General features: G+C 38.4%; 1 protein-coding gene across 1 annotated transcript in view; it reads left to right on the forward strand.

The window, feature by feature from the left end:
- Positions 1–20,811, forward strand: part of DISC1 (disrupted in schizophrenia 1) — a gene marked incomplete at its 5' end in the record, with an annotated part of 72,605 nt that extends 51,794 nt beyond the window's left edge. Inside the window, 3 exons of the mRNA XM_009868383.1 lie at positions 3,598–3,652; positions 8,199–8,305; positions 20,619–20,811. Of these exons, the coding sequence (XP_009866685.1) occupies positions 3,598–3,652; positions 8,199–8,305; positions 20,619–20,811 (355 nt within the window). The remainder of the gene's footprint in view (positions 1–3,597; positions 3,653–8,198; positions 8,306–20,618) is intronic.
- Between the last annotated feature and the right edge of the window lie 570 nt (positions 20,812–21,381).

The following is a 21,381-nucleotide window of genomic DNA, read 5'->3' on the forward strand; positions in this document are numbered from 1 at the left end:
TGTGTTTTGCAAAAGTATTACTTCATTCATCATCCAGGAAGGGTAATTCCTCAGCTCCTACTTTCCTGATCTGGTCTAGCATGAGGCCCTAGGATGTAGCGAGCCTATGTTATTTTTTTTTTCTCCTCATTATGGATCCTAATGTGTGTAAATCCATTGCAAGGCACTTAAATGATAGACCTACATGGCTCTCAGGGTAAATGAAGAAATTGCACATGATATATAGACTGCTGTTAGTGCTGCAAGTGTTAAAAACCTTTTTTTTCCTGCATTTAGTCAGTTAATTTTGAGTTAATTGAATTCCTGTCTTATTCTGGTCCTTCCATCAGCTAGGTCAATAACTTTGCTTTCTCTGTGATGGAGTTAGCTTATATTGAATTTGAGAAATAACTTCTAAATGGTCCTTATAATAAATTACAGAGACTGTGAGGACGAGCAGTCAAATTCTTGATTAGTTGTTCTGTTAGAGAAGAATAGCAATGACTCAAAACTATGGATATCTTCCCACGCAGGAATTTAGTGTTACCCCAAGGAGCATTTTTAAAGCTATTTTTCCTGGTAGTAGTAAGTAAAACAACTTTTAAGCAGACAGAGTGCCACTAAGTGAAACAGGATGCTCCAGAGTGACGGTAAAAGAAAATGCTATTTCTGGTTCAAGTCACATGTAACAGATCATGGCTGTTAAAGCCCTTTGTTGCTAAAATGAATCAGTATTGACTGCCTGTTTTTTCTTGTGGGTCATTAGCTTGTCAGTTAATTGGAAAGCTTGTGAGGAGCTTCTCTGTGATGGTTTTTTGTGGTAGAAAAAAAGCAACCTGGGAATAAACTTAGTTAATAGCTGTTCTTGGTTGGTAACTGTGGCTGGTTTGTACATGATTTTGATTGCTGCATGTGAATTGTATGATGGACTAATCTCTGAAAGGGTTAAGGGATTCCCACTGCATATCTCGGAAGACTTAACAGCATATTACTGTGAAATTCATACCATAAATCATACAAATAGGCTTGTAAGAATCTCCATGAATGCTTTAACTCCAGCAAAAGGATTCCTCAGATTCATGTCTAGTTAATGCAGCTATCACTAGCTTGTGTCAAAAAGATGATTTACTAATTATATTCTTTATTGATATGACTCAGATTAATACAAAATTCTCTTAAACTGTGGTTCTGCAAAATTCCCTTAAAACTATTATTTTGAAATGGCAGTGTGTGATTCCTTATTTTTCAGTAATGATATATGCTGACAGAAATCTGGGTATAGAGAGGGTGGTTTTTTTCCCCCCACTCAGCACCTGGACCTGAAAGTTGCATGGACTTGTGCACCCTTGTTAGCAATATGAACTCTACAACTGGGTCTTAGTTTGTAATGCTGTTTTGGATCAATGGTCTAAAAAGAAATTAAAAATTGATCTCTCTCTGTTAGCTGTGTGAGTTCTGCAGAGGAGTGAAATGTCGTATGAACCTGAGGGGGCTTTCTGTGAAGAAAGTAAACAGATAAGAGGAAAGGCACATGGAAGAGATTTGTTAAATAGAGGTGCTATCTTTATACTGTTGTTCTTCTGGCTATAACTGCACTTTACATTTTGTTATGTCTTGGATCTTTAGAGTTGAGTTTTAGAAGGCAGTTTCAGAACAATTGGGTCAGTCACCCATTATTCATTCAATTACACACCACAGCCTTGCTGCTCCCCATTGACATCTGTACACAAAGCCCAGCTCCTTTTTACATAACCTGACAAGCTCAGACGCCGATTGTGGGAGATGCTGAAAGTCACTGGGAGCTCCAGAACCTGAGCAAAGAAACGGCTAAATAGTTCATTCCCTCTGGCATGCCCAGAGGCAGGCAGGCAGCTGATAATGGCATCGTTGCACATGTAATATTTTGTTTTGCCCATATATTGCTGTAGAAAAGGGAGAAATTGGGGACCACTTTGTAGGAGATGTTGTTAAACCACTTCCATGTAGCCAGCCAGCTGCATTTGTGTTTGTTGCCTTACAGAGGCGCTGACTTACACTATCAGAAGCTATTGTTTGAAGAGATGGCCTCATCTGGAGCTGGGGGGACCCCGGTGTGCTGTGGTGGTAATGAGGTGACTGATCTTGCTGGGCTGTAGATTGAGAAGGTGCATGCGCTCCATGAAGCAGGTCATTAGTGAAAGCAATGCAAATAGTTGCCTCATTAATACAATTAAATGATAGGCTGGACAGCTGAATTCTGCTGCTGAGGCTGTCCCAGTCCTGGATGCGACTGCGTGAGATGGTCCAGCCAGCCTTCCTGTAGGTGGTCAGTAACTGAGTGCGAGTCCAACTTTGTGTTCTTCGGGGTTCAAGCTTACTGAGTCCTGTTTCAAGGGTTAGCGTTTATGTAAGTGCTGTACTTGGAAACATGAAGGAGCAAGTTCTCTAGAGAAAAGTGAAATGCATAGGGGTAGGCAGCAGGGACTGAGTGCATGTCAAAATGGGCACTTAGTCTTAACATGCTTTCTGAATAACAGTGACTCGTGTTTCTTCCACCTGTAAAACGAGTACGGGGCTGCCTTATCTTGAAAAAGTATCAGTGAAATAAATCCAGTGATGTTTCTGAAATTCTTTGGATACTTCAGTGCTGAACGCCAAAGAAAAGCACAGAAATAAATTAATAGTTCTTTACTCAGGAAGAAAGTCAGTGCTAGGTTGTGAAAACAGTGCAATTTTTACGATGCAGCTAACAGGAAGAATTGAAATGCTCCTGCTGGGGAGTGCTGACTGTCATGTACACTGAAGACTGATAAGGTAATTGAACGCTGTATAAAAGTGTACGCCTGCAAAGTAGGAGCGAGGGAAGTATTAATGTTGCAAAAATAATCTCTGTACTGTCTCCTGATTTGACTTGGATTTTTGAACTTTATGTTAAAAATGTAAATTGTGAATTTATTTGCAAGCACCAAAGGCACAAGTTTACATTAGGTTCTGTAACATCAAAACAGTAAACCTATCTGGTTTTATATGTGGAAGAAAACCTTGAAATGGTTCATATAAGCATGGATGGTGCCTCAGTTTCAGCCCACAGTTGAATCAATTTGGTACAAATATTTTGTAGGTGTCTATGAAACGAAACAAACTGAGTAGTGATATTTCATATAAAATTACTGTGAGAACAGGTGACGTGCAGTTGAACTGTTTCTGGCAGAATTGGAAACTAGATTATAAGAGGATAGTTGACTACAAACTCTGTGTCAGAAGCGCCTTTATATTAGGTGTTTGAAGGCAGCCTAGCAACCACTGGTCCTGAACACCTCTGGGAACTTTTAAGATACCTTGGTTGCACAAATAATCATAATTGTGTTTGAGATGGTAAGTAAAATGCATATGAAGTCATTAATTGAGAACTGTAAAGTTAATGTACGGACCATTTTGCAAATAAACAGAATCAAGTGGAAAAAAATTTTGGTTAATGACTAGAAACACCAAAACCAAATATATAGATTATATATTGATATTGACTCCTTTGTGTTAGTATGAGTCAACTTAAAATCTCTGACCTTCCATATGAAAATATGTTTTGTGTAGCAAACTGTGGTGATTAGAGGTGGTCAACTTTATTTTAATCTCTTCTAGCCTTCAGGAAAAAGAACAGTCATTCAGCATGTCCATTAAAGAAACTACTGCCAAAGTAAGTACACATCAGTTTCCAGTTCTTCAAAATACTGAGAGAAGCAGATAATAGCTTGCATCTTAATATATTGTCTGTGTTTTACAAAGTTGGTTTTGTGGTGTTTCTTCTAAACAGATTTTACATGTAAATAGTTTTAAACATACACTCCAAAAAAACCACCCAGCTTCTGTGTTTGGAGAGATGAGAGATGCATAAGGAAGCAGATGGAGTAAACGATCGTTTCTCGACTTACCTTTACTAGTGATCACTCCACCTGCTGGTCTCCATTTAGGAACAGACTCCTCAGTTTCATGAAATGAAAGCGAACACTGGTCACAGTTGAATGTTTTCAGTCTTAGTACAGAGCCTCTTACTTTAGCTGACTGGTTTTGTTGGTGTGAAGGAAGAACGTAAGTACCTCTTTTCCCTGCCCTTTCACCAGTGATAAACTAGCAATCTAATTCTCATCCCCCTTTGAAAATATGAAGAAAAGTCATGTGGCATGTTTTGTGTACCTTTTGTTTCTAACTAGAGGTCATAGAATCATAGAATGGCCTAGGCTGTAAGGGATCTCAGAGATCATTTTTAATCGTTAATACTTTTCCTTTAATTTTTTTTTCTCATGGCCTCCTTTCAAGAAAGAGAATACTGAAGTTTTCTCTTTATTACACGATGACTCAGAGAGCCACTGAGCATCTTTGCTGCAGGAGTGATCTAGAAAAAAAGGTTCATTAATTGTGGCTAATTCATATAGGACTTTATTGAACAGGGAGTGGAAAATATTTCTGGGTTTTAATCGGTAATGAATTTATACTCTGATGTAAGTTTATTTTTCACATTCTTTCTCTAATAGCACTAACTAAAAGTAATGAAAAAATTATCTTTTATAATCTGTTCTTCCCAGTTGTCTTAACCAACACTTTTAGCATGCTCTTTTAAAAAGACCGTTTAAAGACTGCATCTCAGTAGTCCTCCCTTCCTCTCTCCGACTTTACTTTGAGCTCATTCTCTCCTGCACACAACTGGGTAAATAATGATATAGGCCATTATAACATGATGTTCCCCCACCCCACGTTTTTTGAAATGAGTATAAATAAAGTATCAAGAAAAAGATTGTAGTTAACCTACAGCTCATCTACTAAAATGATGAAACATTCAGTACCTGAGTGATATGTTGTGTGAAGTGATCTGCAAGCTAAAAGGAGACGCAGATTTTGCCTTCTCCCCCAAAATTGTGCCTCTTGAAGTTACATTTTACAACAGTAGTATCTAAAGACTTTTTCAATAAGAGCTGAAACATCGTATAACAATGGAAAAGTCTACAAGGTAGAAGTCTACAGCCTGTTTGTTTCTTTAAATATTCAATAGATAAAATATTATTTTAATTTCGTTGTATTCATATGTGCCATGGCTTTTATTTACTAGAGAAGATAAATAGGAAGCATATGAGACTCCTCCAAATCACTTTTTTTTTAATTTATTCGAATCATTTCATCCTATTGTTTTCTTTTGAAAATGAATAGAGTAGGTCTTTTGAACGTTTTCATTGTATGAGGAAAACACTATTTTGTCAAAGGTCTTTTCTTTCCCCCTGTGCCACTAGTATTCCTATGGCCTTTTCTGCCTCATCTGTGTTGTTTTCAGCTGAGGCTGCAAAAGCTAAGATTAGCCCATTAATGAAGGGAACAATCTCCCTTATCCGCCACCTTTCTTCAGAAATTAATATCTGCTTTTGCTAAGGGCAAGATTGTGCGGTATGGAAGATCCAGGTGGGCTGTCCTTTTCTTCAGGCAGTATAAAGAGGATTTCTATTTTTTTCAAAGGTACTGTTGTAAAGAAATGTGAAGGTTACTCAAAACTTACTTTTTCTTGAAATTTCAGTCCTTTAGTCAGTGTCCTTGTCCCTGTTTCTACTGCTTTAGATTAACATCATATGCTGGAAAGTTGGAAGAGGATGACAATGGGTGAATTTGCTTTTGATATTTTGCTGCTTTTCATCTTGATTCCGTGTATCTTTGCTAACCAGCATCCTACTGGTTTCAGATAGACTGCTTTTTTGAGTAGTGTTTATGTGTCTGAACACAGATTTGTAAGGTATATTCCTAAATAAGAGCTGCTTTAAAAATAAATAAATAATGAAAGTCTGCTTTAAAAAAACCCACAAGCCACTGAAGAGGATTTTTAAATAGATAGAGCAATATTTGACTATAAAGAACTTCACTGAAACTGAAAAGGAGGGTTTTTTTAGACTTGGAGCTTGTTGGTCCGTGGGTTGCAGCTGGGCTGGTCTCTGAGAACAGGGAGAGGGCATTGCTGGGGGGCTGCAGGGGCTGCAGTCGAAATGGTTTGAGGAGAATGGTGCGTTCCCCAGCAGCAAAGGAAAATGCTGGCTTTATGAATGTTCATCATCTTTGTTAGCTGCAAAATAACCTTTTCTTAGTGGCTGAATAAGCTACTATAATGAATAATGGTAGCTGTTATTAAGATAAAATAATTAGAAAAATGAAAACAATTGAAGCTTGCAGAGTAGAACTGATGTAACGTAGAAGCAGTGCTATTAGTTTAGAGGATGTTGCATTATTTCGCCTCTCCTAGTCGCTCATTTAGTTTTGCGGAGCTGTGCCATATGATAGCTCTGAAGATTAATGTTGTTCATTTATCTACAGAATACACGTGACAGAGATACAAGCAGAGGCTTGGTAACGTACTTATCTCACGTTCCAGAAGAATCATCTCTGCAGTCTAGGGGAGCTTCCTCTCAGCCTCTGGTCTCTGCATTTGGTCCGTTAATAAAGGAGTGCCAGCGAGCTTCATTCTGACAGTAGTGCTTACAAAGTGGACAGTGTTCACTAGAAACTGATTAAACCTCACAGGTTATTTTGCATAATTGCCAAACAGCTGTCTATGGTAATGACTTTAAGTTACTACCAGCGTGGGATGTATTCATGCAGTTTTCCTGGAGCTGAAAGATTCCCCATCTAATTGCAACTCACTGAGCCATTCAGTACCCCTAAAGAGAGCTTAGAAAGAAGTCATTAAAAACTTTCAGATTTATTTTGGAGATGTGAGACAGAAATAGCCCTTGGGTTCTTTGGGCACATTTATTCACCTTTGAAAGGTTTGGGTTTTTAAAAGCATTTTAAGTGAATTAGTAGGCATGTCACTTAGAAGAGGGTACTGAAACAAAATGAAATATCTGGGAATTGAAAAATTATAAGTGCAGAAGTGATGAGTATGTGTGTTCTTAAATTAATAGGATGGCTCTGAAGTCTTTAGATAGCAGCAGTTACTGCTTGGAGGGTAGTTCTGTTGACTGAAGAAAAAAATATGACCCATTTATGGTTAACAGATGCTCTCAGCTAAAGCAAAAGGGTATTATCCATTTAAAAGGATTTACAGTTAGTGTCATAGCTGAATTATTATACTTTAATTGTACAAACAGATAAGCCACTAAAGCTGTAAGGCTTTTGCTCTTAAGTGAAGTGATAGCTGTGCTTCTGTTAATAAGTATGGTTTATACACTTGTTTGCGAAGGGGGAAAAGAAAGTCAAGGAGGGCAGGGAAAGTTTCCTCTGGAGATTTCATTTCACGTCTCATCTCTTCACAACTGGCCCGTGCCTCTTTTGACTACGACTTTACCCTTGGTTCCAATGAATGCAATGTTTTTCCAAGTGTCATCAACAATTTTAAGTAAGTGTTTGATGTCTGTCTTCGGAACAAGGTATTTGCCTTGCCTTGATGAGGGATTTTTCTGTTTGTTCATTTTACTTTCCTTCGCAAATGATGCAATGTGGAGTAAGAACCAAGATTTTTGAATATGTGGGTGTTGTATGGATTGTGTATGTTGTATAAGGTCCTTCTGAGGTGCTAGTGTACACTCAAATGTAAAATAGATGCAACTTCCTTTCTTTTTTCTCCTGTCTCTATCCATGTATTTAATACCAGTTTTAATTAATGGCTGAAGGAACTTCCAGTTAAAAAGATAAAGAAGAGGGAGAGGAAAAGTCAGAAACCTGAACCCCAGTCATCTGTGCCTCCTGATTGTGAAACAAAGTATAGTATTGCGCTGATATAGCCTTATTTATCACTTGTGCAGAGAATTCATGATGGCTGCTTTACCTTTTCTCAGTTACAATGTGTGACGTGGTATATTTTGTATAAAAATCATTGTACGTTTTGTGTTATAACCTCTTAAACTCCAAATGTTGGCTTATTTATACTCCACTCCAGGCATCACTGTTAATGCTAAAATTGTACAGAATTAATAAGATAGCCTTTCTTCTATGTGCAGCCTTAGTATCTAGTAGTGAAACATGTCCTCTCACATGCAGGTAGCTAATGCTTATACCATTCCCCATTTTTATGATAGAATGTGTGGCAGAGCCTGGAAATTTTTATTCATGTTGGGTATTTCTGTAAAGACATCGCTTTTTATTAAGCTTCTTCACCTTGCTGTAGGATGTTATGTCATGTCTGTAAACCAAGAATATTTGAAGCTCTGTTTAAATTGCCTTCTACTTTTACATGAATGAATTATATATCATGGCTGTCTGCCTCAATCTAGGTTTGTACGACTCAGAAGCTCTGCAGTACTTTGAGGAGGAAAGTGAGTGATATTGAGACTCAACTACCAGCTCTACTTGAAGCCAAAGCGCTGGCTATTTCAGGTAAGTTTTAAGGTGAGAAAAGCTAACATTGATAAGTGGTGTGTTAGAGCAATTGCTGTCTTTTTTGTAGTGGAGACTTGGGAGAGGTCACTGATGTGCACTTGTCTAAATCCTTCAAAATAATGGCAAGTTGGGCAGAACTGGTCTGTGTTTTGCCTTGTGTAAGGTACTTCAGGCCTCTCTCCACAGTTGGGAACTACTGGCGAGGGGGATGCTGTTTGGTTGGCAGTAAACATGCAAAGAATGCAGTATTTTTCCATAGGTGAAATTGATAAATATTTATCAGTAGCCGTTCCTGTACATTACAAGTTACATTCCTAGTACTCTCTAGCTAGGAGCATGAATTTACAACACAGGTATAATAATTACATGTGTGGCTTTAAGTGATACTTTAAAATGGAATACAATAATTGGCAGCTTCTGCTGTTCAGATCATTAAACAACTAATGTTGTTAATGAGTCCTTGGAGCACTCATGCATGTTATTTACAACCAGTAAAACATTGAAATGTGATTACAGAGTCTGATACATAACAGCTTTACATGTCATTTACTTGGGATTACTACACTGTTCACTAAAGAAAAAAGGGAAAGCATAGTTCTAGTTCTGTCTCTTAAGTTTCAGGAGGTGGTTGTTCTAGTTCAGCAAATTGTTTGCAGATGTGTAAGTAGTTGTCCCTTTTCTAGACACCTGCCTCAGAGAGGAAGCTGAATAGGAGGGAAAGTAGACTTCCGTACAAGGAATTTTTCAGTGTTACACCAAGTAAAGAAAGGCTAGTGGGGTTTTAATACATGTCAAGGCAACCTGTTGAGGCTATCTGTTGGTCGTTTACCTTCTCAGTTAGATCTAAGAACCTGGTGCTGGCACACATGAATTATTTTAAAATGAAAACTTGTGCAGTGTCACATGTTTTTTTTGCTAGAAGTGGATAACATCAGGCTTGAGCAAAGTCCTAAAGGAAATTAAGGACCAGATCTTGTATTGGTGTTGAGCATGCTCAATTTCCTTGCTTCTCTTAACTCCTTTTTGAAATGAAAAACCTCCCTATTTCTTTGTGTCTACCTGTAGGCGGTAAGCTGAGCAATCACCCTTCTCTATCTCTAATTTTCTTGCTTTCGTAAATGGGGACCAGAGTTTTCCTCAGCCATTGTATGACTTTGTTGAGAACAAAATAGCCCATAAACTGGACATGCAACTGCTTCATGCTGCCAACAGGGTGCAGTTGGACAAGAAATATGTACCTCAGTCTGACACTTTGAGAGAGTAAATGGCAAGTTGAAGATGATTTCCAAAACATTTGCAGCAATATCTTATACTTGTAGCTTTTAAAAGAGGTTGATTGTTTCAGGAATGAATTGAAAAGACAATTTAATGCTGATGTTTCTAGAAACCATTTTCATAGTACTGCCACTATGATTGCCTTTCTATGCCTTTTTTTTTTTTAAGAAGTATTGGTGTTATTTCTTAGTACTGATAAGAAGCACTATTTCTTTTTTTTATTTGTACTCTTAAAAACTCCCACTTCAGGGAATTTTAATGACTGTGAATGGTACAATCCTAGGTTGTCACTAGTGCAAAATTCTGCATGAAGTTAGTTGAAAATCCAAGGATGAAAGGTGATTTGGTGACAGTGGATAGTGTAATTCCTCTACGTCACTGTAAGTTATAAGTACATTTAGCTGATGTGATGGTACTCATGTTAAATGCAGAGGATACACAGGAAATACAGGATAAAAAAAATTAACTCTCTGAAGACTTGAGAGTAAAAAAAGAAATCGGAAAAGAATGGAAATACTTTAGTCTTAGAGCATGAACCGATAAAATCAGGAAAGCCAGGATGCAGAATGAATTACAACTAGGAGAGAAGCAAGTGAGGAAGAACAGACTTGGTATATTCAGAAGAGGAAAGAGGAAGGGATAAAAATAGACTTGGGGTTTTTTTTGTTAACAGGGAGAAAACAGTGTGCAGTGGATAATACAGAGAAGGCTGAATTATTCAGTTTATGTGTATTCCTCTGTTAGGCATAAATGAATGACACCTCTTAAATAAGGAATAGTTAAGATGTAGGCCTTAACCTTTTACATACTGGTTAAGATTGAAGCAAGATACTGTATGTACATAATCCCCTGAACTGTCAGGCAACTGACAGAATGTTAATGAAGAGCCTGTATATATTATATCGTTACAAGGGGGGAGAATCTTCAGTTGGGTAATAGGCAATTATTTAAGTGTACCCTTGGACCAGCATGAAATTCAGAGGGAATTATAGGAGATATGCAGTAATAATAAACTTTGGTGGTCATAGTTAAAATTTTTCATTTAGTCTGGAAGCATCAGGCCAGGATAAATGTCTGTTATTTCTGCTTTTTTACCATAGCAGTTAGATCATTCATTCAAACAACAATAATAATGGATACTGAGAACAACTGTTTTTCTCTAAACAGATGTTGCATCATTTTTGTTTTATGGAGCATTTTCCTCAAGGAAGCAGCTAGAGTTAAGTGATTTTGGAACAGTGCCAAAACAAAAGGGTGAAAATACAGATGCACACATCTGGATTCATGTATCCCAAAAGTTAATTTAGCTGAGCTTGGGAATAAAGTTATTGATACATTAATTTTTCAGAGCTTTCTTGGAATGACTTAATTATGTGACAACTTAGAAAGCCTGGTATGTTCCTCAGCCTGTAATGGCCACCTTGATGGCTTAATATAACATTAATCTTCTACACATTGATTTACAGTGTTGGTATATTTGCACCATAAAATTTTAAGAATGTAGTCAGTCTTGTTTTGAGAGGAAAATACCATGATAAATGCAATATAAGCATAAAAATTCTATTGGTCCAGTCAATACAGTGCCTTGGATTTAAGACTGTATAATGAATGATACTGTAAAGACATAAACATCTCTCTTCCCTGTTATTTTTTCCTTGAAAGAAGTGTAAAATGAAATAATTAGATTTGGAGGAGAAAGAAAGAATGTTTGTGAATATTTAGATTATTGGAGGCAGTAGAATAAATAAAGTAGATTAATTAAATATCAGACAGACTTTCTATGGAAAAAAAGTGCCCATACTTGAAAGTTCAAGAGGTATTTCTAACAATAGTTACAATTTAGATCCTTTATATCAGTAACTCCTTTATTTCTGATTGACATTTGCCTGTTGCCATAAATAGGTTGCAGTTAGTACTCCTGAGATGCTGGTCCAGATTTTTTTCTGAACATAGTTAGTAGAATACTTATTATTATATTGTTCAAGGTTTTTAAGTCAGTAGATTTAGCAAATTGCGTCATGATGTTCAGTAAAGACAAATGTGGAGTCCAGTATCTGGGGAGGAATAACACCAGGCACCAGCACAGATTAGGGGACATCTTGCTGGAAAGCAGCCTCGTGGAGAAAGGCCTTGGAGTCCTAGTGGACAGTAAGTTGTCCATGGGACAGCAGTGTGCCCTTGTGGCCAAGAGGACCAATGGGATCCTGGGGTGCATTAAGAAAAGTGTGTCCAGCAGGTCTAGGGAGGTTCTCCACTTCCTCTCCTCTGCCCTGGTGAGACCACACCTGGAATACTGTGTCCAGTTTGGGCTCCCCAGTTCAAGAAAGGGAGACAGGGACCTACAGGAGAGAGTCCAACAGAGAGCTACGAGGATGATTAAGGGCCTTGAACATCTCTCCTGTGAAGAGAGACTGAGAGAGCTGGGGCTGTGTAGCCTTGGAAGGAGATGGCTGAGAGGGGACCTTATTAACATATATAAATAGCTGAGGGGTGAGTGTCAAGGGGAAGGGGACAATCTCTTCTCAGTGGTGGCCAGCATTAAAACAAGAAATAATGGATTTAAGTTAGAACATAGGAAGTTCCTCCTCAAAATGAGGAGAAACTTCTTTCCTGTAAGAGTGAGAGATCACTGGCACAGGCTGCCCAGAGAGGTTGTGGAGTCTCCTTCTCTGGAGACTTTCAAAACCCACCTGGACACGTTCCTGTGTGGCTGCCCTAGGGGATCGTGCTCTGGCGAGGAGTTGGACTAGAGGATCTCTAGAAGTCCCTTCGAACCCCCAACATTCTGGGATTCTATGATAATTATAGCTAACAAATATTTCCTGATTGCATGAGATGTTGCTGTTGACATACACATTTGTAAATACTTGTCAATGAAATCTTATGGTTTAGCTTTAGTAAGTTTTCTTTTTATTAAAAAACAACACCTTAATGTCAGTGCTTAGAAACCTGCATGTGATTATTATAACAGTAGCTCTTAACATGCTTATAAAAACTTTGTCATCAGTTATAGGAAGAATATGGCAGTACACGATACTCTCTTCTTTCTGTTAACATTATGGGTCTATTTAGCATGAAATTCTGAGGGAGAATAAATTGCACATGAAATAATCCTAAACCAGTAAGAAAATTCAAAGAGCACAATATATAAGGAAGTGTGAATATAACTGTAAAAAAACTATGAAAATTTATTTTCCAATTTTGAGCTGTTTTGCAGGAGAGGAAATCATATATGTGTAATAGGATGTTTCTTTTCATTAGTGAGAAAATAATTTGGGAATAGGAGGGAGGGTCTGAACTAAAATTAATTTTTAGTCATAGTTTCATCTGTTTCCTATACTTGAATAAAAGAACTTGTTTTATGTATTTTACAATGTCTTTGCAGACTCCGTGTGATTATTTTTTGAAAAAATTTTTTCCCCTCTGAAGAATGCATAATAGCATGGGACTAGATAGCCAGAAAGTAGCTAGCAAGGAGCTAAGGAGATGTGGATGAAATACTCAATTTGTTACATCGTTGTCTATGAGATGCATGTCATTAACTTTCCTTACGTCTTTGCAAATACAAATTGCATCCAAACACAGAATACAGAATGGAGGTGACTTGCAGTTAAAAAAAAAAAAAAATCTTAAAACTGTCTTTACCAGTAAGAGATCGTGTGTCATCATCCTATAATTAGCGCTATCTCTCTTTCATTGAATGCCTACAAGTGGGAGCTGCTTGGAAATACTGTTGTGGGATGATTTCCATCATGGCAATATAAAGGTGCAGTTTATAAATAGCATAACATAAATACTAGGTACCATATTTTCTCAAAACTTAATGATAAGACTGTTGCCTCTTTGACTGCTTTCTGATGCTCATTTAGGACAAGTTCTGCAGGGCTCTGAAAGTAACTGTAAATAACAAAGCAGCCAGCCTTCCAGCTTTGGTGCTAAGCATTCCTGTTGGGGATGAGTATGTTGGAGAAGGGACAGAACAATCAGGCTGGAAGATGCCAGTGCAGGCTGAAGGACATTTTCAGCCATACATCTGTGTGGTTTTGTAATGTGGACATCTTGTTTTCATACCTGTGCTGGTTTCTGTTATTTCATGCGGAAATGTGTATGAGCATAAAGTTCTTGACATGATGATGTGAGTTTCCCCAGACATGCTACATACAGCTCTTACTTTGTCTTTCATTTCAAGGCAATGATACTCTTAGTTTTATTATCTTTCGTGTTTCTGAGAACTGTTGTTTGGTAACAGTTGGAGAGCTCTGCTAGTCTTAGAGGCAAAAATACTAATGCTTCTTTGTCCCTTCTCATGAAGGCTTAGTGTTTTGCTGAATTGGAGTCTGATAGAGGTCTGTGTCTTGTCAGGTGACCTAGCTAGTTCCCCACTTTCAGATTCTTGCTTTCAGCAGTGGTCTGAGTTGGTGGCTCAGAGTCATATTAAGTCTTCTTCGTGCCTGTGTCACAATGTCTCGCTCCAGCATCCAGTGCTGTGTATTGGCATGTCTTCCCACAACAGTCACTTTATGCTCCATGAAATAAAATTTTCCACTGTGTATTGGTGCAGTGATGTACTTTCTGGCAAGCCTATTAGCTCGTTTAAAAAATAATGCCAGGGAGCCTTCCAAACCAACTCTCAGTCAGTCACGCAGACCTCAGACAGCTATGCTATTTGTCTTTTTATCTCATTTCCAAATGAGACTGCTGAATGTTACTGGCTTTCAGTGAACTTCAAGGATGATTTGCTGTAGCTGAAGTTCCAGCATGATATGTGACCAGACAGCAGAAAATCATTGCTTCTGTTGCAGAATTCAGTCAGTAATATAACAACTTACTCTTTTTTTGTCCTGCTACCTAGGCCGCTGTCCCTGGAGTGGGAGAGAAGGTTGAATAATCTTTTTGGCAGTTTTCTAGGGTTTTGTGCTCAAAGGATAAATGGTAGATTGAGAACTGTGAAAGGAAGGTGCTCTTGCCCTATGGAAAGGCTGTGCTGTGGTCTGGAAGGGACCCAAGAAAACCTCTATGCAGTCTGTGGAAGGGTGCAGTGATGTCCTTCTGTCCAGAGAGCCAAGAGACAAAACCTCTGAACCTCAGTGCATGCACTTTCGGTGCTTAAACCTCTAGATAGCATGAATATTTTTCTCCCTGATCCTTCTCTGTTTTTCTTTCCTGACCTGGTTGGTAATAAAGAGGGTGATGATTTCATGCAGCACTCGAGGTCATGGAGACCAGGTCTGGGCTATTTCCTTGATCTCCCTTCCCCTCTACTGGTAGCCATAGTGAGTGGAGACAAAGGCAGGAGAGAGGGGAGAAGTAAAAGAACTAGAGATTGAAAGGCCTAAGGTGGGTGCAGGCTATGAGGGAGGGAAAAGTAATTATGTAGGGAAGCCTGTGTGCACATGTGTCTGTGCTATGGGGTGACAACTTGAGGCTTGGAGTCGCTTTGAGTTGGGTATTCTTTACCATGGGGGCTGGTTAGCTCAGTTGATTAGAGCATGGTGCTGAGAACACCAAGGTCACGGGTTCAATTCCTGTTTGGTCCCCATGTGTTGCCTGATCTAGTTGAGAGGCGGCCCTGCCCGTGACAACGGATTAAATGATCTCTAAGGTCCCTTCCAGCCTAGGCCATTCTATGATTCTATGTCGAAAGAAAATTACTGCAAAACGCATTTATTGGCTAATGCACGTAATAATTTGCTGGGATTAATGTGCTCCTGCGCTATGCTTGTCACTCCCAGCACAGGCACTTGAGAGCATCTGGTGGCCCCGCGGTCACCAGTATCTATTGCTCCTTGGAACAGGTTATGGATCAGTATTGCTGAATTGCCATCTTCCACACCTCTGCCTTTTTCTTCATGGCTTTTGTGCCTTTTCTCATTGACAATTTTCACTCGAGCCTTTGAGTTGTTATTAATGATTTGTTTGTTGTTGTTTTTGTTGTTGATGGGTTTTCTGCACAGCCCCCTACCCATTTTTCTGTTTTTTTTGATTCCTGGGTTTCTCTGTGGCAACGGATTCAGTCCCGGTACAAGAGATTTTCTGTGGCAGAGAATTCCTCCTCCAAAATTATGTCTGTGAGATCTCTTGCCTGCTTCTAGATGGACTTTCTTATTTTACTTTTCAGGATTTCATCAATCATTCAGTTGAGTTATGCTTCCTAAAATTGTTGGCACATATTATCGCTTCAAAACAATAATTGTGATTCAAATATGCTGGAATTCTGTGAAATTTTCAGGAGGTGGTAGACTGTCTCTGATTTGCTAGTTGTGTTGTTTTTTTTTTTTTTTTTTTTAGAGGTGCAAACACACTGGCAGTGCTTCCAAAGTCTTACATTTCTGTCATGTTTTTAGCATTTTCTCTTTTCTTTGTGAACAGCTGAATGGTATGTATTTTCTTCCATTTCTTTCTGGTGCTGGAATTGGTTTCTATTCTCATTAATCACAGGGTAGAAGATTTTCAGCCTTGAATTCCAGTGCCATTGATAAATACCATGGTGGCAAATGCCCTAAGCCAAAATGTAAATGTTCACTTTCTTACATATTATTAAAGGTAGCCTTAGTCTATGAAGCATTTGCTTAGAGATAATGATAAATAATGACTAGTCTATTCTTTCCTACATTGCAACTGATGTTCAGTATGTATGATTTACTATTATGCAAAAGTCGCTCCTTTGCTTGTGTTACAATGAATATAGTTTCAGCAGGGATGGGATGTACCTTTCTGCTTTCAAGTATGAATAAAGGAAACTATGAGTGTATGTAATTTCCGACATAAATATGAGAAAAAGTGGGAGCGAAAAAGTTGTGGGCCATTACCTTTTCTTGTATTTGGAAGGGGAAAGTGTTTAACAAAGCTTAAATAATAATGCTTTGGTTTTTTACAAAATGGGACAGATTTCAAACCATATTTTTAGTCAATTTGTTGCTAGCAAATGTTATTAAAATAATGATATGTTAGTCTGAGGCCACTAAATGGGCAACAGTCTGCCCAGTATAGTAAGATTTGACAATTAACCGTTACAATAGACATGAGTTTGTGGCATGTAACTATGTATAGAGAAAATATACTTGATATCCAGAGCACTGTTTAGCTGTAGTATATAGCCATACAAGTAAAGTTCTGGGTAGAGAAGAAAACAAGGTAAATATGTAGTTTGTTCATAGTAAATAAAAGCAATTATGTAACTACTTAGTGCATGGGGATATATATTTTATTATTTTTCCAATTTGAGTTGTTTTGCTTGATTTAGGGGGCTGGTTAACTCAGTCAGCAGAGTGTAGCTCTAACAACGCTAAGGTTGCAGGTTCGATTCCTGTTCGGTCCCCATGTGTTGCCTGATCTAGTCGAGAGGTGGCGTCCCTGGCAGCAGGGAGGCTGGATTAAAATGATCTCTAAGGTCCCTTCTAGCTTAGGCCATTCTATGATTTGGCTGGTATTTTTGGCCTTCACATCAAGCTATTGGAGCTTACCTGATCTGTAGAGAGTGGCAAATGAAGGATTTGTGTGAAGAGAGACAAGGATTTGTGTGAAGATTTGTGTGGTGAGACTCTGGCACAGGTTGCCCAGGGAAGTTGTGCCTGCTCCCTCCCTGGCAGTGTTCAAGGCCAGGCTGAGTGGGGCTTTGAGCAACCTGGTCTAGTGGGAGGTGTCCCTGCCCATGGCAGGGGGTTGGAACTGGATGATCTTTAAGGTCCCTTCCAACTCAAGCCGTTCTATGGTTCTGTGGTACGAACATATATGCAGTGGCTAAAATTGCACATACCTAGCAAGTGTCACTGCGAGACAAGAGGAAAGATGGGAGAAGTGACATTTCTCTCTCCAATCCCCTTCACAGAATCCCTGCCTCATGTTTTGATTTAGACCAGAATCTCAGCTTTGGTCTTGGACTATTAATTCCTTAGTTTTATTGTCTCTGTACAGATTTTCTGAGAGAGCAAGCGTTCCCATTAGCTTCAGTGATTTTTGCATTACCTGGGAAGAGTTAGGACTGACCTTATTTACCTAATATCACCCAACTAGAACTCTCCCAGAGATATGGCTCTATAAAACATAACTCTGAGTAGCTGACAAAGGAACAGTTATTGGTGTTGATTTAGAGAACATAATTGTTTTATTATCTATTATCAAAAAGAGGAATTTTAACATTTTCAGGATATTAGAAGAAGAAAGAATTTTCATACATGTCTTCAGAATGTTTCTACAATATCCAACGTGACTTTGTCTCTCAACAAACAAAAACCCCAGGAGGGCATGTTTTTTTATGCTGGCAACTAGGGATTTTATATTAATTTTAAAATCAGCGTTCTCATGACATTTAGAAAGCAGTTATTTTAGTGGTTGCGACTGAAGTCAGGAGCTCACTGATGGCACTTGCGGTGCATGAGTTTGTATACTCTATTATGAATTTTCACTGCAGACTTCCAGACATTTCTGCTGCCATGGGGAGCTGCACCAGGAACTTTTGGTTTGGCTTTTGGGCATGTATCTGATGGCATTTCCTCATAGCCTCAGTTTTGGTATAAACTTCCCCTCTGGGAATTAAGATCCATTCAGTATGTATAAAACTTTCATATGTAATTTCATACCTTTTTCCTTGCTGTCTTCTGAAATGTAAGAGCACGCTCTGGATTCTAATGAAGAATCTCTTGCCTTCATGTTTTATTAAGGCTCTTGTGCTTTGATGCTTGGGGTGAGTTCAGGTGAATTAAGGTGCATTGTTGAATTCTAAGGCTTGTCGCCTTGGAAGCATCCAAATATCTGCCATTTTCCCAGTGATTTTGCCTTTATTATCCTGGGTTTTGTCCACTTGGAAACGTGATAGATTAAGATAGTAAAATTTGTACTGCTCTTTCCAAACAAATCCACTGGTAAGCCATAGGATTCTACTATTTGCAAAGCATATTTATAGTTATTTAATTTTGTAGTTCTTTGTAAGAAAGAGCAGACAAAGAAGGTTTTAGCGAGAATTAGAAATAAGGGAGTTTAAAACTCCTAAAAAGAAACAAAAAGGCAGTTTTAAGCGAGGAAAGGGGTTTGACTGAAACCACCATAGGCTTGGGACTAAAACAAAACCAAACCTCAATGGAAAATAGCCAACAATACTTCCATAATTAAGAATGCTCAATCTTTAAGCTCGATTTATTTGGTACAGTCTTTTCCAAACTTTGGGAAACCACAATCTTCCTTTGACACACCCATCCTCATACAACCACGTGAGTTTGCGGCCACATCTTTGTTCCAGGAGATTGGTTGTAATTATTTTTTGGAAGTGCTTCCAGTAACTCTTATGCCCTGGAGGAATGGATCTGCTCTCGGCAGCTGGGGTTGGTTTGCCATCGTCCTGCCAGTGTCAATACTTACACCCCTTGCTCCCCTGTCTTGAAGGAAATGAAATGAACAGCAGCCAAATTGTTCCTGTTTAAGACTTTGAGACTAATGCTTTTGGGACACCAGGTAAAAAAAGATGTAGTGCCACAATTTAGGATACTCTGATGTGGATTTGGTGTTTTGGATTATGTCTTAATTTTCTGAAATAAACTTTTTAATTGATCTATATATATTCCCAAAGGACACCTTTATATCTGAACTATGTTGCTGGTATTACAAAGTTGTTTCAGGAGTCTAAATGCATTACACATACTTCAGAAGCTAATGAGACTCTTATATGTGTAACTGGATGTGTGTTACATTAATATTTGCTTCAGGGCTAAATTTTCCAAGTACCTTTAATTACTAGATGTCTTTACTTATTAGATAATACCACCAAAATTTTGTTAAGTTAGGATGATGATAGAGTTTAGATCTCGTGCTAGAGATCTCTTATTGGGCAAGTCTCCATGGTAAAGGTATTTGTTAAATATATTTTAGATTACAGCGGGGTTTTTTGTAAGTTTTCGTGCTTTTTTTTTTGTTTTTTTTCCCCAACCAAGTAGATGAATCATTGGAAAGACATAGACATAGCTATATAAATGTAGCATTGTAATAGTTACCATACTGCTATTTAAAAATCATTTAATAGCTGAGCATCTCGCTGTCATCATGGATTTATACTTCAGACTTCTCTGGGAAGTAAGGAAACATTCTTCTCCAGGTTCTAAAAAAAATGTTACTAGGCCTGCAAATTGAACTTTTTGGAGCCCTGTCCAAAGGAGCCAGGCATTTTTAAAAACTCTACAGCAGTGTGAGCTGGTGATACTGGAGTATTCTGTCTGTCTCTGAAGTTTCATGCTTCAGGAAGAGCCAAAAGTGGAGAATATTGATTTTTTTTTTTTTTTAAATATATTCTCTTAGAAGAACATCTTGATATCTTTGCATGGGGTGCATACCACTGAAGAAATGCAATATGTCATTTATAAACAACCTTCTGGTGTTTGTTATGAACAACAGCATTGTGCTGCTTTGTTCAAGGAGGAAGGACTTCAGGAGCTCAGTCGGTTAGAGCATGGTGCTGCTAACACCAAGGTCACGGGTTCAATCCCCGTTTGGTCCCCATGTGTTGCCTGATCTAGTTGAGAGGCATCCCTGCCCATGACAGGGAGATTGGATTAAATGATCTCTAAGGTCCCTTCCAGCCTAGGCCATTTCACTCTATGAGATTCTATCTAGCAGACTGAGAGCATCTATTTCAAAAGTATTGTCAGTTGAAGTGTCCTCCGAAACAAGAAAATGGTCTGACAGATCACACTGCAATGATCAATGAATTACAGTGTGACATTTTCTCAAGTGCAGACATTAGGAAAAAGTTTTCTCAAAAAATGTAGATTATATCAATAATAATGATAGGCTATTTCTGTGTGTGTCTAAGGTTAAATGTACTACAGTTATGATTTTTTTTTTTGGTAGTATGTCAATGAAATGAGTTCTTGTGAAGCAGTTTTTGGTTGCTGGTTTTTGTTCTTTTTTTTTTTTTCTAAATTGGTATTTTAGTTCCTGTTGGGAAGTACAGTTGCTTAATTTCCCTTGTTTGCTGCGTAACCTGTTGATGTTGCAAGTGTCTACTTCATTCTTCTCTTTCCTCTCTCTGCCCGCACAAAACCTGCAGGAAGTAATTTTGGTACTGCAAAGGATCTGACAGAAGAAATAAGATCATTAACATCTGAGAAGGAGGGGCTGGAAGGACTTCTCAGTGAACTGTTGGTTCTGAGTGCCAGAAATCTCCGAAAATTAGAGAGAGTCAAAGATGATTATACCAGACTGAAACAAGAACTTGAAGAAGGAGAGGCTGCCTTTGGTAAGTAGTTCACAGGCTGTTACAGCTTTTGCTCAGGCATGAGTGCCTAGAAGTCTACTGGGTTTGATGAACCATCCTGCATTTCACAAAACATACTGATTTTTTTAGAGGAAAGTTTGGTCAGGACCTATATAAGCAATATGCTGAATATGCTCTCAGCTCTTTCCACCGGAGACGGGCGAGATTGAGAGAAGCGATATCAGCAATATACAGCTTTTGGTGATTTGTCTTGGCTCAGTTTCTCAAAAAATCTCTTTTCTAAGCCCATTCATGTAATAATGGTGATGATACTTTGCATTTATTTGCATAGAGAGGAACATAAGTCATCTTTTGTAGGGAAGCAGTAGACACAGTTGACTCTGACAATTGAACCATATTTAGTATATATAACTAAATATTCACTATATATGTGTATATATATATATATATATAAAAACATATTTGGTGATGAGTCTGAATGTATGAGGTGAAAGGGATGCCTGCTGCTGAAGGCAAGAGTTCTCTTTGTAAATTTATGCTTGATGGGGTAGAGTTACACAGCTCTCGTATAACTATAAGCAGTGTGCTTGGATTGTAGT

This window comes from Apaloderma vittatum, unplaced genomic scaffold, assembly GCF_000703405.1.
Source record: "Apaloderma vittatum isolate BGI_N311 unplaced genomic scaffold, ASM70340v1 scaffold16384, whole genome shotgun sequence".
Classification (NCBI taxonomy): Eukaryota; Metazoa; Chordata; class Aves; order Trogoniformes; family Trogonidae; genus Apaloderma; species Apaloderma vittatum.